Genomic DNA, 14,308 nt, shown 5'->3' with positions numbered 1-14,308 from the left:
AAACTGCTTCACAGTGCCATTAAATGAAAACCTAGATTGTTTTAAAGTACTGGAATGTGTAAACTGCAATTCTGTTTAGTCTGAAGTTATTCTCAGGAATAAACCAATACTCTCCTATCAATGAATTCCACCTTATAGGGATTCCCCTCACAATTGGGGTAATCCTCAAGTTGCTTTTTTTTTTTTTTATTAAAGGACAACATATTTTCCATATCCTGGTCCAGATTCTGCTTTCTGCTTCCATAAATAGTAGGAAGAAAACACAGCAATATGCATGGGGTGTGTTTGAGCAAAAGGAGATTATCCTTGTCTCCTCTCACCTGCTGAATCCCATCAACAGATGTGCCAAAAAAATCATGGATGGGAGAGATTTGGCTAGAGAGGCAGAAAGCGGATTCTATCTGCACTGTAGTTCCTTTGCCAATCTTACAAAAAATAAGCAAGCAAGATTTTGTTGGACCTGTGCTGACAAGTTAGTCAATCATGAGGTGCAGGACTTCTGGACAGATGGCCCTGACCTCCAGCAAATCTGGAGAGATCTATAGGTTTTGTAGATCATCCTCTTTCCTGTTTTGCAATCTCACCCTCCACCGCAGTGGAATGAGATGAAGAAACTTATTGAGTGTTATTTCTCTGTGAGCTTGATTATGCATAAAGTTATGCACATGCAATGAAATTAGGACTGAAATGTACAAGAAGAATAAACCTGTTCTTCAAAGGCAAACTAATCCTTCTAGTCAGGTGCTATCAACATTAATTGGCACCATCTGTCAAGTGATTATTTTTTGGAAATGGAACAGATCGATCTGCATTTTAGCAGATGACAAAATGGAAACTATTTTCATCACAAGACTCCATGTCTCCATCCTCACAGTAGGAAGGTATTTTATCTAAGAGTAACCCTTAGAAAAACACATTACAAATTCACACTCTTTCACTTAAGAAGACAAAGGAATCAGCTCTTTAACATTGGGAATTGGGGGATCCTGTATTGTGATTTTGGTTAGCAATGTTTCTGGGAGCTGGTGGTGAGAATTTCATCTTCAATGAAGTCTAGTTTAGTGTTAGCCTCTAGAAAGCATTTTATCTTTATTTCTGATGTAACTGTTTCTGACTTCAATGCCTTATACTTGTACTCACTTAAAATCTCTCTCTCTGTAGTTAAAAAACCTGTGTTATTTTTAAATCAAAACTAAACCAGTTGTGTTTAAACTGAACTGTCTGGGTAACTCCAATCAAAAAACAAACAGTTAAATATTGATTCCTTACAAGGGCAATGAACCTCTAATATCTGAACTGTCCACTGTCTGCTGGACAATGCAGAACACATAGGGAAAAAATTAGAAATGGAAGAGTGTGTTGGGGTCACCCTGCAAGTTGGGGTCACACCCTAGAGTGTGACTGAAATATTGCTGGCTAGCTGCACACACAGTTACTTAGCATGATCTGCATGCTGTTTGGTTATTTGTCTGGGGCTCAGGTTGGTAGCTGCAGCAACAAATCGTAGTGACCCAACGAAGGTTACAGCGCAAATGGTAACACAATCTCAACAGTCAGGACTGAACCCCAGAATGTGACATACCCATTTTCCTTTGGTTCATTCATTTGGTCAGATCTCTATAACTGTAATTACAGAGTACAAGAGAGACATTAAAAGAAATGTTTGATTGAAGGCAAGCACAGTTGAAGCATAGAATTTAGAAATGGCCAAATAACAGATCAAGGAAAGAAGTTACCGAGAACAGCCTCACAGTTCTGATGTTAGGTGTGCAGCTAACTAAGGGCAGTCACGCTTTTGTTGGAATCAAGAGACTTATTTGTTGTAGCTAGACCTCAAGAAGACTGTGTGCGTCTCTTTCACCAACAGAAGTTGGTCCAACAAAAGATATTACCTCTCCTAGATTCTCTCTCTATATCAGTATGTAAGGCAAATTAGAAGATAGAAAAAGATATAATAAAATATAAGCTCTATCTCAGCCAGAACATATGGACTGGATGCAGGAATCATAAACAGAATTCTATGGCTAGTGTTTTGTAGGAGGTCAAACTAAATTATTCTAATGATCCTTTCTAGTTTTAAAATGTCTCCAGATCTGGACACCTCAAACCTGTAGAATGGTATGGATCCTGATCAGAATGCACAGCTTGCAGCTGGATCTATCTTTAAGAAATGCGGAAGGAGGTGGAAAACTCTATTGTTGGCATGAGTAAAGCCTTTACAAACACTTTATTATGGAAAAGGCGTGGGTGGGGAACGTCTGAGAACAAGTTCTATTCTGAACTGCTAGAGGAAAAAATAACCCTGTACATTTCAAGAAGACATCTTTTTCTGTGGTAACAAATCACCACAGTATTTGTGTACCAAATCAGACAACTTAGCAGGGTCCTAAGTGTCTATCCCACAGGAAAAGGAGTGTTGTTTGTGATTAATGTAACAGTCACCTTAATAGCAAACCCAAAACTGCCTCAAAATTAAGAAAACATTTTTCTCTCAGTGAATCATAAGAAAGGTGTGACTGAGGAGCTGAATAAAAGGGAAAGAACAACAATCACAATTTCTGGTTTATAGCATAATAGCTTGTGAATGTCTGAAGAGCAAGGTGTTATTAAAGGTCACTTTTCACTTGTTTATATCATTTAAGATAGCACTAGTAAGATTAAAATAAGCAAAATAGGTAAGAAATACTTTATGGTACAGGCAGTCCTCGACTTACGCGGATCCGACTTATGTCGGATCCGCACTTACGAACGGGACTTTCTCGCCCCGGAGCTCACAGGCAGCGGTCAGCCACCTCGACCTCAGGGGCGAGAAAAGCTGCTCCCAGTGCCCCTGGTCTACTGGGGACCGTCTCCAGCAGACCAGGGGCATCGGGAGCAAAGCCGCAGCCCCGGCGGGTTTGCTCGCGGTGCCCCTGGTCTGCTGGAGACGGTCCCCAGCAGACCAGGGGCACCGCGAGCAAACCTGCAGCAGCGGCGGGTTCCCGCACTTCTGAGGCTTTGCCACAGCAAAGCCTCAGAAGCGGGAGAAAGAAAGAATTTAGAAAAGATTTAGAAAGAAAGAAAGGGTCCGTCTGTATATTCTCTGTCAGCATACACCCATACAAAAAGGGAAAAAATTACAATACAACCAATATATTAAAATGTGTGAGACCTTTGCACACATGAAATTGATAGGCTAAGTACATGTTATATCCAGCAACAAAACATAAAGCACTATGCAAATGATATCTTTTTCTAAGCATCACAATTTTAATCCTTTAGTTTTAGGCTTCAGTGGTAAAAATGTGGCACAGATCATGTTAATGGGAGGCTTGTTATTGACTCCAATGATGCAACATTTCTTTCACTTTTTTAAATTTTTAAGCCGTAAACCCAAATTATAGTTGTGTGCGCGCACAAATGCACATAGGGAATCAACACCAGACTGAGCTCATATAAACTCACTTTCACCCATCACTTAAAGCAGGGACAGGCAAAATACAGAATGTGGGCCAAGCTGTCGGATCCAGCATGTGGCCCAGTGGGCGCATCAGCCAGGCTCCCCACATACCCACTTCTCTCACAGCCCCCACTCCCAGCACAATCTTCTAATTCCCATTGGCCGATTCTGACCAATGGAAGCTGCCAGTTTGAAGTACCTCTTTCCTCTTCCCCCACAGGCCTGCAGTGTTCAGAGCAGCACACATGGCCCCTGCAGATGGCTGCTCTGAGCACATGTGGGGGACAGGACAGGCAGGGAACGCGGCTGAGAGACCTGCTGGGATGCTAGCTGGGGGATGCCCAGGGAAGCACCTCCAAGCCTCAGCCTGCCTCTGGCACCCCAGTTTCTCCTTCCCCCAACCCTCTGTCCCCCTGAACCTCTACCACACATAACCCAAAACTCTGTCCCACTTCGGCACTCCTACCCCACGGATCCCAAACCCTCTGCATCCCTGTTCCTGCACCTATCCCCCCTCCCAGACCCTGCACTCCCTCTTGCACCTGTTCTCCACGTCCGAATCCTCTCCTTCACCCACACCCTCTCCCAGACCCTCTACCCCAACTCACAGCCCAAACTCATGCACCCTCCCTGTACCCTTTCCGCAGATCACAATCCCCTCCCAGACCCTGCACTCCCTCCTATACCCCCGCTCCAGGTCAGGATTCTCTCCTGCACTCATATCCCCTTCCAGATCTTGCACCCCCTCCTGCACCACAGACTCTTGCACCAGATCACAACCCCCTCCTACATCCAAACTCCCTGCCAGATCCCACACCCCATACTGCTCCCCAGTTCCATACCCCAAGCTCCCTTCTGCACCCAACCTCCATTTCAGACCCCACACCTCCTCCCCACACCTGCACCCAACCTCCATTTCAGACCCCACACCTTCCATTAATATCATGGAAAAGTGCAGCCCTTGACCACGTACCAAATTCTTGGACTGCCGCCCTGCCCCCCGCCATCAAAAATGATTACTCATCCCGATCTAAAGGCATGTCTGCACTACCCGCCAGATCAATCAGCAGTAATCAATCCAGCGGGGATCAATTTATTGCATCTAGTACAGGTGCGACAAATTAATCGTTGAGCGTTCTCCTGTCGACTCTGTTACTTCACCAGAACAAGAAGCAGAGGCAGACTTGATGAGAGAGTGTCTGCCATCAACTCTCTATAGTGAAGACACTGAGGTAAGTAGATCTAAGTACATTGACATAAGCTACATTATTCACATACCTGATGCTGCGTGACTTAGACTGATGGACCATGGTAGTGTAGATCAGGACTAAGTCAAGATCAAGGCTCAGATTTTCAGAGTAGAGGAGTTAGTGCACTAAGACACTCTGTCATCAAATCTTCACTACAGGCCAACTCGCACCAATAACTGAATGTATTGATTCTATCTGTGTACTTTTTTCTAGGGGTTATCTTAGTTCTTTCTAATGCAATCAGGAGATAAGAATTATAACAAAAGTACTGGCACATTTACAATTGCAATGTATAGAAACTAGTATCTATGGTTAAAGTCCATTCATCCTTTGGTCAAGTTTCCAAGTGATAAGTTCAAACAGTGTGAAGTGAGCCTTACCGTGAGCTCACTGTTGCACACATCAATACATCATTCAGCATGAAGAGTCGTCGTTCTTTGGTTTTGACAATTTCTCCTTTCTCGCTGTAAACTGTTTCTATCATATCATCCGTACGTATTAGGTATCTGTTTCCACTGCTAAGTAACTGGAGTTTTAAAATGATCAACATATTAATAACATAGACATCACCCACTGCAAGAATAGAAGCAAATCTGATAGGATGCTTTATTCTATTCTGTTTTAAAAGTGTTTATAGATGGATTTAAGGACATGGATTCATTGTCTCAAACTCTTAAAGCCTGATTCCCATTTACATGAAGTCCCCTTTTCACCACTCTGGCAGAAAATGGGAACTGGGTACTTGCTCAATTCCTTGCTCTTTACTCCTCCCTTCTAGTCACATTTGCTCACCCCAAGGGGCAAGAAGGAACAGGAGGAGGCAGGGTAATGGCTAGTCTCACTGCCTCCACTAGGCTACAGAGCTGACTAGCAGTTGAGGAAAGCACCAATACACATGCTCCCACTGAATATCACAAAGCTGTAATGTACAATAGCACAATGTCACTTGGAACTCCCACTGAGGTGGTATTTCTCCGCATAGCCCTGCTCTCCCCTGTCCCCAAAGCATGCAATTTATCTCTGGGTTTAACTCTTTTAACTACATATTGATGATCATCATGTTGCTGTTTAGAAAAGCTACAGTGCAGTATACAAGATATATACATAGGCCAGGTCTACACTAAGGGAGAAAGTCGACCTAAAATACGCAACTCCAGCTATGTGAGTAGCGTATCCGTGGCGACTATACTTTGGGAGGTCAGATGGAAAAAATTCTCCATCAACGTCCCTTAGTCCTCAAACCTGGTGGAGTACTGGAGTCAATGGAATACTGGAGTCAATTTAGTGGGTCCTTATTAGACCCGCTAAATCAAACCCCAAGAGATCAATCTCCATAGTGAGTAAAGACATGCCCATAGGAGGAAAGGTTTAAAAACGTAGGTTAATCCTTTACCTCCGCAATATCTGGAACCAATGGTCCAGACGCAGCCCTGCCAATGCTGTCAGGACACAACTCAATTTTTAACCACCTGGCTATACAGGTAAATAAAATACATCCATGCTTATCCCAATATTCTGATAAATGTACCACTTTAAAAAAAAAGTCTTAATTATGCAAAAGGCATAGAAATGCATATGCTTTGGGGGACTATTTCCCCTCCAGAAAACTGAGATGACTTTCTACACTATTTGAGAAAAATATGAGGTGCAGTCCACATTTTTATCTTCAGAATAGATCTAGGTGCTCACCAACCTATAGAGATGTACTAAAGAGAATAAATCTGAATAAGCAGTAATTTAGGTATGTGAGGCCACATTTTCCAGAAAGAACAGAGGCATCTATGATGCACAGTAACACAGGCATCATACAGTAATTCATGGGCGATAGAGTTATTAGCCAATTCACAGGGGCGAACATAGGGCAGGGCAAACGGGGCGGCCGCCCCGGGCCCTGCGCTTAAAAAAGCCCCGCGAATGTGCTGTAGCGCCACCGCGCATGCGCATGGCGTCACGGCGCATGCGCCAAGGCAAAGGGGGGGGCCCGCAGAGTTATGCTGCCCGGGCCCCGCAAAACAGTCATCTGCCCCTGCCAATTCATACATAAATATAACAAAAGCCAAAATGGTTGTTCCGGTCTCCGTTCCTTTTAACTATATCTCACCATTCTCATTAAGCTATTTCTATGTTACCATCCAAATAATTCAATAGTACAGGCAGACACTTAAAATAAGAAAGCTATTGGATGCATCTGTCAGTACATCTGAAACTGCTTTGCCTGATTGAAATATTATAGGGAAGAACCAAGTCTTTACATTCTTTTCACTGCCTATAGGGCAAAATCGTGGATCCTGGCATGAAGGTAGATTAATATGTTCTTGCACAGAGGGTCTATGTGAAGGTATGAAGTGGGATAAGGAATTAGCATTCTCCCTTTATCTGGTCATAGAACACCAGTGAGCTGCAAGTACTTCTGCTAGGCTGTAGAATTTGACACACAATCCTGTACCCACAGCAGCCGGTGGTTTTGGCCAGTGGGCCTATATTTTCATGGTGGTATCTTACATTTTCCAACCATTCTGTCTTCCAAATCTGCCTATGCTTTAAATAGAACAACCACACAAAGGAATGCAGACTGGGTTGCCACTCAACTAGCTACCCAAAAGAAGGTGATATGAAATCAGCAATGTATTAGCTCCCACAGCATAAATGTTCTTCTGTCCCAACCTTGTTCAAATAACGTTCATTCATGGCTTTTGCGATTTGCTTTATTTCACAGCGCTGATCTGCATCTCTTTTCCTTTCATTTAATTTCTCTGCCAACGTTTCAAGTTCTGTAAGAGCCATCTGTAGTGGAAGCCTGTCAGGATGTCCTTTTATAGTATTTTTCAACATATCCTAAAAAAAAGGAGCACAGATATAATTTATGAGGTATAAGTTAAAGACAGTACATAGTATTGTAAACTTCTGTCTAAAGTTAAGGCATTGCTGCTTGAAACTGAAAATTACTTAAGAATAAGCTCAATGCCATTAATTACTAATGACACAATAGAGCATGTTGGAATCTTCAGCTAATTGGATCATTGATTGGCTGAGTATTCTAAAGGTTCTTTAAAAATATCTTGACCTGAAAAATAAACAGCTTATTTTCAGAAAGTATGTAAGGAAAAGGGAGTTTAAACTGAAGAAAAGTACAAAAGACACAAACGACATTAAAGAAACAGTTTGAAAATTAACATGCATTTAAATATGCAAATACCTGTATCCAATGACCCTGAGAAAATTTCCCAACCTTTAATTTAACGTAATGTCACACTAAAAATATCTCTCATCATTATCATTATTATTTATTAAATGCTAATAATGTGCTCAGTACTGTAGGAAATACAACAGAAGAAACAGTGCCTGCTCCTTGGATCTTGAAATAATTTATAAATATTTCCATATTTGAGGCACAAACTGAAACCATTTGAGCATGATGATTCCATTTGCCAACAATTATCTGGCATGCCTGTGTACACACTATTATTTCTTATCAAATTGCCCATTTCCTCTGCTGCATTTGTAATGCTACCCTGTCTACACACTTGTGAACTACTTCCCTCAGCTATCCTTAGTCTTCATTCAACCCTTGCACATAGTATACCATCCCCAAATCAGTCTTCTTCCATGACACACAGAAGCAATTATCCAACTGATAATGACTTGTGGGACAGAATTGGAGCTGCTCTGTAATAATTTAATAATACTGCATGTTGACTCAGTTATTGGGATGATCAATGTACAATTATGTTTGCTAAGGGATTGTAAGGAGAAACAAAGAGGAAGAAAACAGGAAGTCTGAGGTTATGCCACTTCCCTGAAATCACCTAAGGCTTGTTAAGAGACAGTGCCAGGCTACCAAAAAGCCTGGGAGTCAAAAAGATCGAAAGAATTCCAGTAGTCAACGAAGAAATACCTTCTCAAAAAGCTTTGAGGTGTTCACAGGATACAGGCAAGTACAAAGGCATCGGCTGTGAAGATGCTATGCCTGTGTATAGTGCCATCAGAAGATGACAAACATTTGGGTGAGACAGATATGCTGTGGATGATTATTTTAAAATACTTTTAGTCTAAATTCTTTGTTCCTGCAGCAAAATAAACAACACTCTCGACAAGGATGTCTGATCGGTTGTTACATTCTCCACAGTACGATTGTCCCTTATCTGAAAGTAGTATTCTGCTCTTTAAAATGAGAACAGCTACATATAAATATGAGATAATTGGTTTTGAATCAGGGATACCTAAAGAAATATTTATTGACCCACAGAAATAAAGTACCATGCTCTAGCAACATTTTCCCACAGTCGATCCATTAAATAGGTCAAATAGCCAAATTATGAATTTCTAGAGTTGAACAATATTTTTCAGATAATTTTTTTTTGCTTACAAATAGAATTTAAGATTGACCCAAAATACTGGAGAATGTGTGTCAGCTTTCCCAAACTGTCAAGGTTAAAAAAACAAAAACAAAAAGGAAAGAATCTCCTCCCCCCCCCCCCACTTCTCCCCAAAAAAAGGAAGCCAAAAAGTTTCATTTTAACATTTTCAAAACAAATTCTGATTTGAAATGACTTTTTATTCTGATTTTTCATCTCACTTTTATTTTAACAATTTAAATACAAAAAATCCCGAAAAACATTTTGGATTGAAGAAGTTTTGTTAAGGTGATTCAAGGTGATTTTTTCTAAAACTTTTTTGTCTTTCTGAAAAGTTACCAACAAAAAAATTACTTCCAAGCTGACTTGAAGCAAACAAAGAAAAGTACTTTCAAAGATTTTATTACAAATTTTTCACTTATTTGATCCCAAAACTCTACAACAGTTCTCATGTAAATATATTACTGCCGTACAACATAGATACCACAAAATCAACAAAAAGGATGAATAGTAAGAACGAATAAAAAAAGGGGCATTTATTAGCTAAGCCTCATTGGTGAACATTATTTACCTGAAGCAGAAGAATGAACTGGGGAAAGCGCTGTATGGGTTTCATCATTAAACCATAGAGTGTAATTCTATCAGGGCTCAACTCCTGGCATTGCTGAAATGAGAAAGTCACTGAATTTGCTTGTGTTAGTAGATTTCTATCATTACCTTTCAGAAAATGAACATTTTCTGCCAAGATTTCTTTTTGCCAACATTTGTTTATATCAACAACATTGTAACAGGAATACAACAAAATTTCACAGCCTAATTTAGAAGTATTAGTTAGGCTTCTGAGGGCTACGACTACACAGTCATGCGTAACTTGATATAAGCTACTGAATTTGAACTATGCTAATTACAGAGCTTATTTCAAGATAGCTTATTTTGAAATTTGGCTCTGTCTATACAGTGCCAAAATTTAGAAACAGAGCACTATTCTGGTCTCTTCCTTATTCCTCATGCAATGAGGTTTACAGGAAGTTGGAATAAGACAACCATTATTTCGAATTTATTTCAAAATAACAGGCGTATTGTTAAGATATGCGCAACGCCATTTTGGGATAACGGATCTTATCTCAAAATAGTGCCACTGCACAAACATACTCCGAGACAAATCTTACTGTGAAAAATTGCCATGCTCGAAAATGTAAAGAAAGAAAACTTCTTCCTCAAAAACTAGAGAAGGGTCAAATCCCAACAATATAAAAGTAGTGGAAATGGGAAACTAAATTCTGTGTGAAATGAACACAGCTCTACTTGAAAAAACTTAAAAAATTATTGGTCCCATAGCACCTTAGAGACTAACAAAAATATAGATAGTATCATGAGCTTTTGAGGGCACAACCCACTTCTTCAGATGAAATGTCTCTAATTGGTTAGACAACGGATTTAAGCGTGCGCTAATTTTAAGCATTCAAGTATTCCCATTGACTTGTTAAATGCCTTACATTAACTATGTGAGGGTATGTCTACACTACAAAGTTAGTTCGAACTAACGGACGTTAGTTCGAACTAACTTTAATAGGTGCTACACTAGCGCTCCGCTAGTTCGAATTTGAATCAAACTAGCGGAGCGCTTAGTTCGAACTAAGGGCTGTGTAGCCCTTTAGTTCGAACTAGTGGGAGGCTAGCCCTCACCAGGTTTCCCTGGTGGCCACTCTGGCCAACACCAGGGAAACTCTATGCCCCCCTCCCGGCCCCGGACCCCTTAAAGGGGCACGGGCTGGCTACGGTGCCCGTGCCAGGTGCAAGCCTGCCAGCACCCAGCTAGCAGACCCTGCACCTGGCACGGCACAGAGCCACCCACCCGATGTCCCCCAGCCCACCCCCTCTTGCCGGGACCAGGCTGGCGGCTCCCGGGAGCTTGCCCTGGACCGCAAAAGGCGGGCACCTTCCTGGGCTAGTGCGGACATCGTGGACCTCGTCCACGATCTCCGCACTAGGCAGAGGAAAGTGGCCGGCTAGGGCAGGAGAGCTGCCAGCCTGGCCACCCAGGAGCAGGTGTGCATGAAAATCAAGGGGGTCCACTGAGACCCCTGACCCTGAGCCCTGAGCTTACAATGGCCATCCTGGGTCAGACCAAAGGTCCATCTAGCCCAGTAGCCTGTCTGCCGACAGCAGCCAACCCTAGGGACCCTGGAGGGGATGGACCGAAGACAGTGACCAAGCCATTTGTCTCGTGCCATCCCTCTCCAGCCTTCCACAAACTTTGGGCAGGGACACCACTCCTACCCCCTGGCTAATACCACTCCATGGACCCAACCTCCATGACTTGATCTCACTTCCCTTTCAACTCTGTTCTAGTTGTAGCCTTCACAGCCTCCTGCAGCAAGGAGTTCCGCAGGTTAACTATTTGCTTTGGGAAGAACAACAACTTTCTCTTACTAGTTTGAAGCCTGCTACCCATTCCTTTCCTTTGGTGTCCTCTAGTCCTTCTTTATGGGAACTCAGGAAGAACTTTTCTGAATGCACCCTCTCCACCCAACCCCTGCTTTTAGAGACCTCTAGCCTGTCCCCCCTCCGTCTCCTCTTTTCTAAGCTGAACAGTCCCAGTCTCTGTAGCCTTTCTTCATCTGGGACCTGTTCCCAACCCCTGATCATGTTAGTTGCCCTCCCTTCTCCCAGCCTTTCTCTTCCCCTCTCCCACCTCCTTTTCCCAGTCTCCCCCAGTTTTGTTCAATAAAGACAGAGTCAATGTTGGAAGAAACGTTATCTTTATTTTGTACATCAATAAGAAGGGGGGCTAGGGAAGGGTAAGTGGAAGGAGGTGAGGGAGGAATGGGGTACGAGCCCCCGATGGGGAGGACTGGGCTGGCTCTGCGGGCTTCTGGGGGTGGAAGCTCTCCTGCAGCCCCCCAATTACCCCCTCTCCCCAGATGGCAGCCTGCGGCAAGTGCAGCCAGGCTGATGGCCGAGTGGTGTGATGTGCCCAGTGTGGGTACTCCGGGCACTCCAAGCCAGAACTTCTTTGCAAGCGGGGCACCCCTTAGAACTGTGTGTCCGGGGTGGGGGTCGGGACCCTTTAAGCGCAGCCCTCGGCTAGCCTGAGACAGCATCTCCATGCTCTAAGTCCTCCTTTTATGCCCTGCCGGCACTGCTTCCGGCCATCCTTAAGCCCTGTTCAGAGTCCACTCAATGTGGACTTGCTAGTTCGAATTAGCAAAACGCTAATTCGAACTAGTTTTTAGTTCTAGACGCGTTAGTTCGAACTAGCGCTGTAGTGTAGACGTACCCTGAGTATGTGCTTTATTGGGTCAGGATCTTCTACTGTAGTTGCTCTGTGTTGTGGGTGCTGGGGTAAAACCCTACCAAATGATGCAATTCTACATTTGTATATTTATTAATGTGTGTTGGTATTTTAAAAGAGACCATCTAGGAAAAATCCTTGTAATTTTAAGGCTATGAAAACACAATGCAAACACAATGCAAAGTCCATAGTTACCTGTATATAACATCAAAGTTCCCCACAGGAAAGGACTAAAAAGAGATTTATCATTTTGTTTGTTCTCTACAAATTCAGGAGGAGAACTTTGGAATATTTTAGGAAGATACTTAATTACAGCTTGACGACAAATAAAGGTTTTTTTTCAAAATGCTGATATTTTTGAACAGTGTGTAGTTGGTCCAAAGCCAGGGGAAAAATCATAAGAACATAAGAATAGCCATACTGCATCAGACCAATGATCCATGTAGCCTAGTATCCTGTCTTTTTGCAGTGGACAATGCCAGATGCTTCAGGGGAAATGAACAGAACATCACCAAATAATCCATCCCGTCACCCGTTGTCAGCTTCTGGCAAATATTTATTTGCATTTGGAAATGCTAATATATGTTGAGCAGCTCAAGTGCTGCTGACATTGGTGCACATCACTACAATACTAACCTGCAACTATTCATGCGACTCCCTTGCTCTCACTCTCTAAAACCCTCAATTTTGCCTGAACAGATTATGGTCCTGAGTCTGCTGTCCTAACTCAGGTAAACATCCCATGTCAACAGGGAAACATGCATGTCAACAGGGCAGGGTTGGGCAGAAGTAAACACACATGCATAGCTGACAGAGAGAAGCAGGGAGAGATCAGGGTCTTGGAAGAGATGTCTCATATGCACAGTGCCTTCCGTGTTTCCTTTTTGCGCAAAACCTCCCTCTTGCACGAGAGCCATTCTTCCCCATTTTTTCAGGAAAAATGGCTCTCACGCAATAGGGGAGTTTTGCGCAAAAAGGAGCCGTCTAACACAGCTCCTTTTTGCGCAAAAATGGCCCCATATTAATTATGCAAATGAAGCATGGCAATATGCTAATCTGTGCTTCATTTGCATAGGCTTCTGTGCAAGAAGGAAGCAGTATAGACGTAGCCCAAGTGTCCGGCTTTTTTATATTTTGACTATTAAGTCACATAGTTAACTTCTGATGCATGCAACAGGGAAAGAGAATCTCATGAAGTGATGTCTAAGAGAAGGGAAAAGTAGCCTTTTTAAATAAGGGGCTGTTGAGATTATTGAGTAAATTCTGATGCACTGATGATTATGAGTCGATAACAATCACTAATAAAAATGGAACGATTCCAAAAGCAAGTTTGTATTGAGACAATGATGTCCTCAGATACAGGCATGTTAGCCTCTGCTATTATTTTTAATGGATGCCGCAGTTACAAAAACAAGACTACGGTAGCTCTGCATAGACCCTGTGGCATCTGCTAAAGTGGTCCACAATCTGCCTCTTGGGGTTTTTTTTTTAAACAAATACATTAAAGATGTGCAAAGTTTATCTTTGTGTATCTCCTGTACAGGTGGTCAGATTTAACATTTAAAAGCAGAATGGGATGTGTGCTAAATCCCTAATCAAACACTCGATATTTAACATCCCTAATCTGCACAAAATACCCCTTGGAGCTAAAATCATGTTATCCTTCTTCTCTACTAGAACTGTGGGTGAATTTTGTTCCCTTTAAATTTCATCAGAATGTACATATCATATGGCCAAATTTTTCCCTAAAGTATCTTGTGCTATCCCAGTTTTTTCAGCTTTCTTTCAAGCCAAAGTGCACTCACCTTCAAAAAATCTAAAAAGGCAGGTTTCGTGGCACATGTTTTCTTGAGAATCCCCACTGCTGTGCTGAAGTTATTTACATACTCACTGTATGCATCTAGTACCATGGATTTAGAAAACTGAAATACAGACAAGATAAACCTCGGTCATCAACAGGAAATCCAGC

The 14,308-nt window shown here is 42.3% G+C and overlaps 1 protein-coding gene across 6 annotated transcripts in view; it reads right to left on the bottom strand.

Moving 5' to 3' along the window:
* The window catches only part of ARHGEF10 (Rho guanine nucleotide exchange factor 10), a 167,272-nt gene that overhangs the window by 82,978 nt on the left and 69,986 nt on the right, over window positions 1–14,308 (bottom strand). For all 6 annotated transcript variants that reach the window (XM_075923594.1, XM_006137773.4, XM_006137774.4 and 3 more), the window contains 4 exons: window positions 14,145–14,261; window positions 9,616–9,708; window positions 7,354–7,524; window positions 5,070–5,215 (listed from right to left, as the gene is read on the bottom strand). In XM_075923594.1, the coding sequence (XP_075779709.1) occupies window positions 5,070–5,215; window positions 7,354–7,524; window positions 9,616–9,708; window positions 14,145–14,261 (527 nt within the window). The remainder of the gene's footprint in view (window positions 1–5,069; window positions 5,216–7,353; window positions 7,525–9,615; window positions 9,709–14,144; window positions 14,262–14,308) is intronic.

Source organism: Pelodiscus sinensis, chromosome 3 (genome assembly GCF_049634645.1).
Source record: "Pelodiscus sinensis isolate JC-2024 chromosome 3, ASM4963464v1, whole genome shotgun sequence".
In the NCBI taxonomy this organism is placed as follows: Eukaryota; Metazoa; Chordata; order Testudines; family Trionychidae; genus Pelodiscus; species Pelodiscus sinensis.
This window is presented reverse-complemented; position numbering and strand designations above follow the sequence as displayed.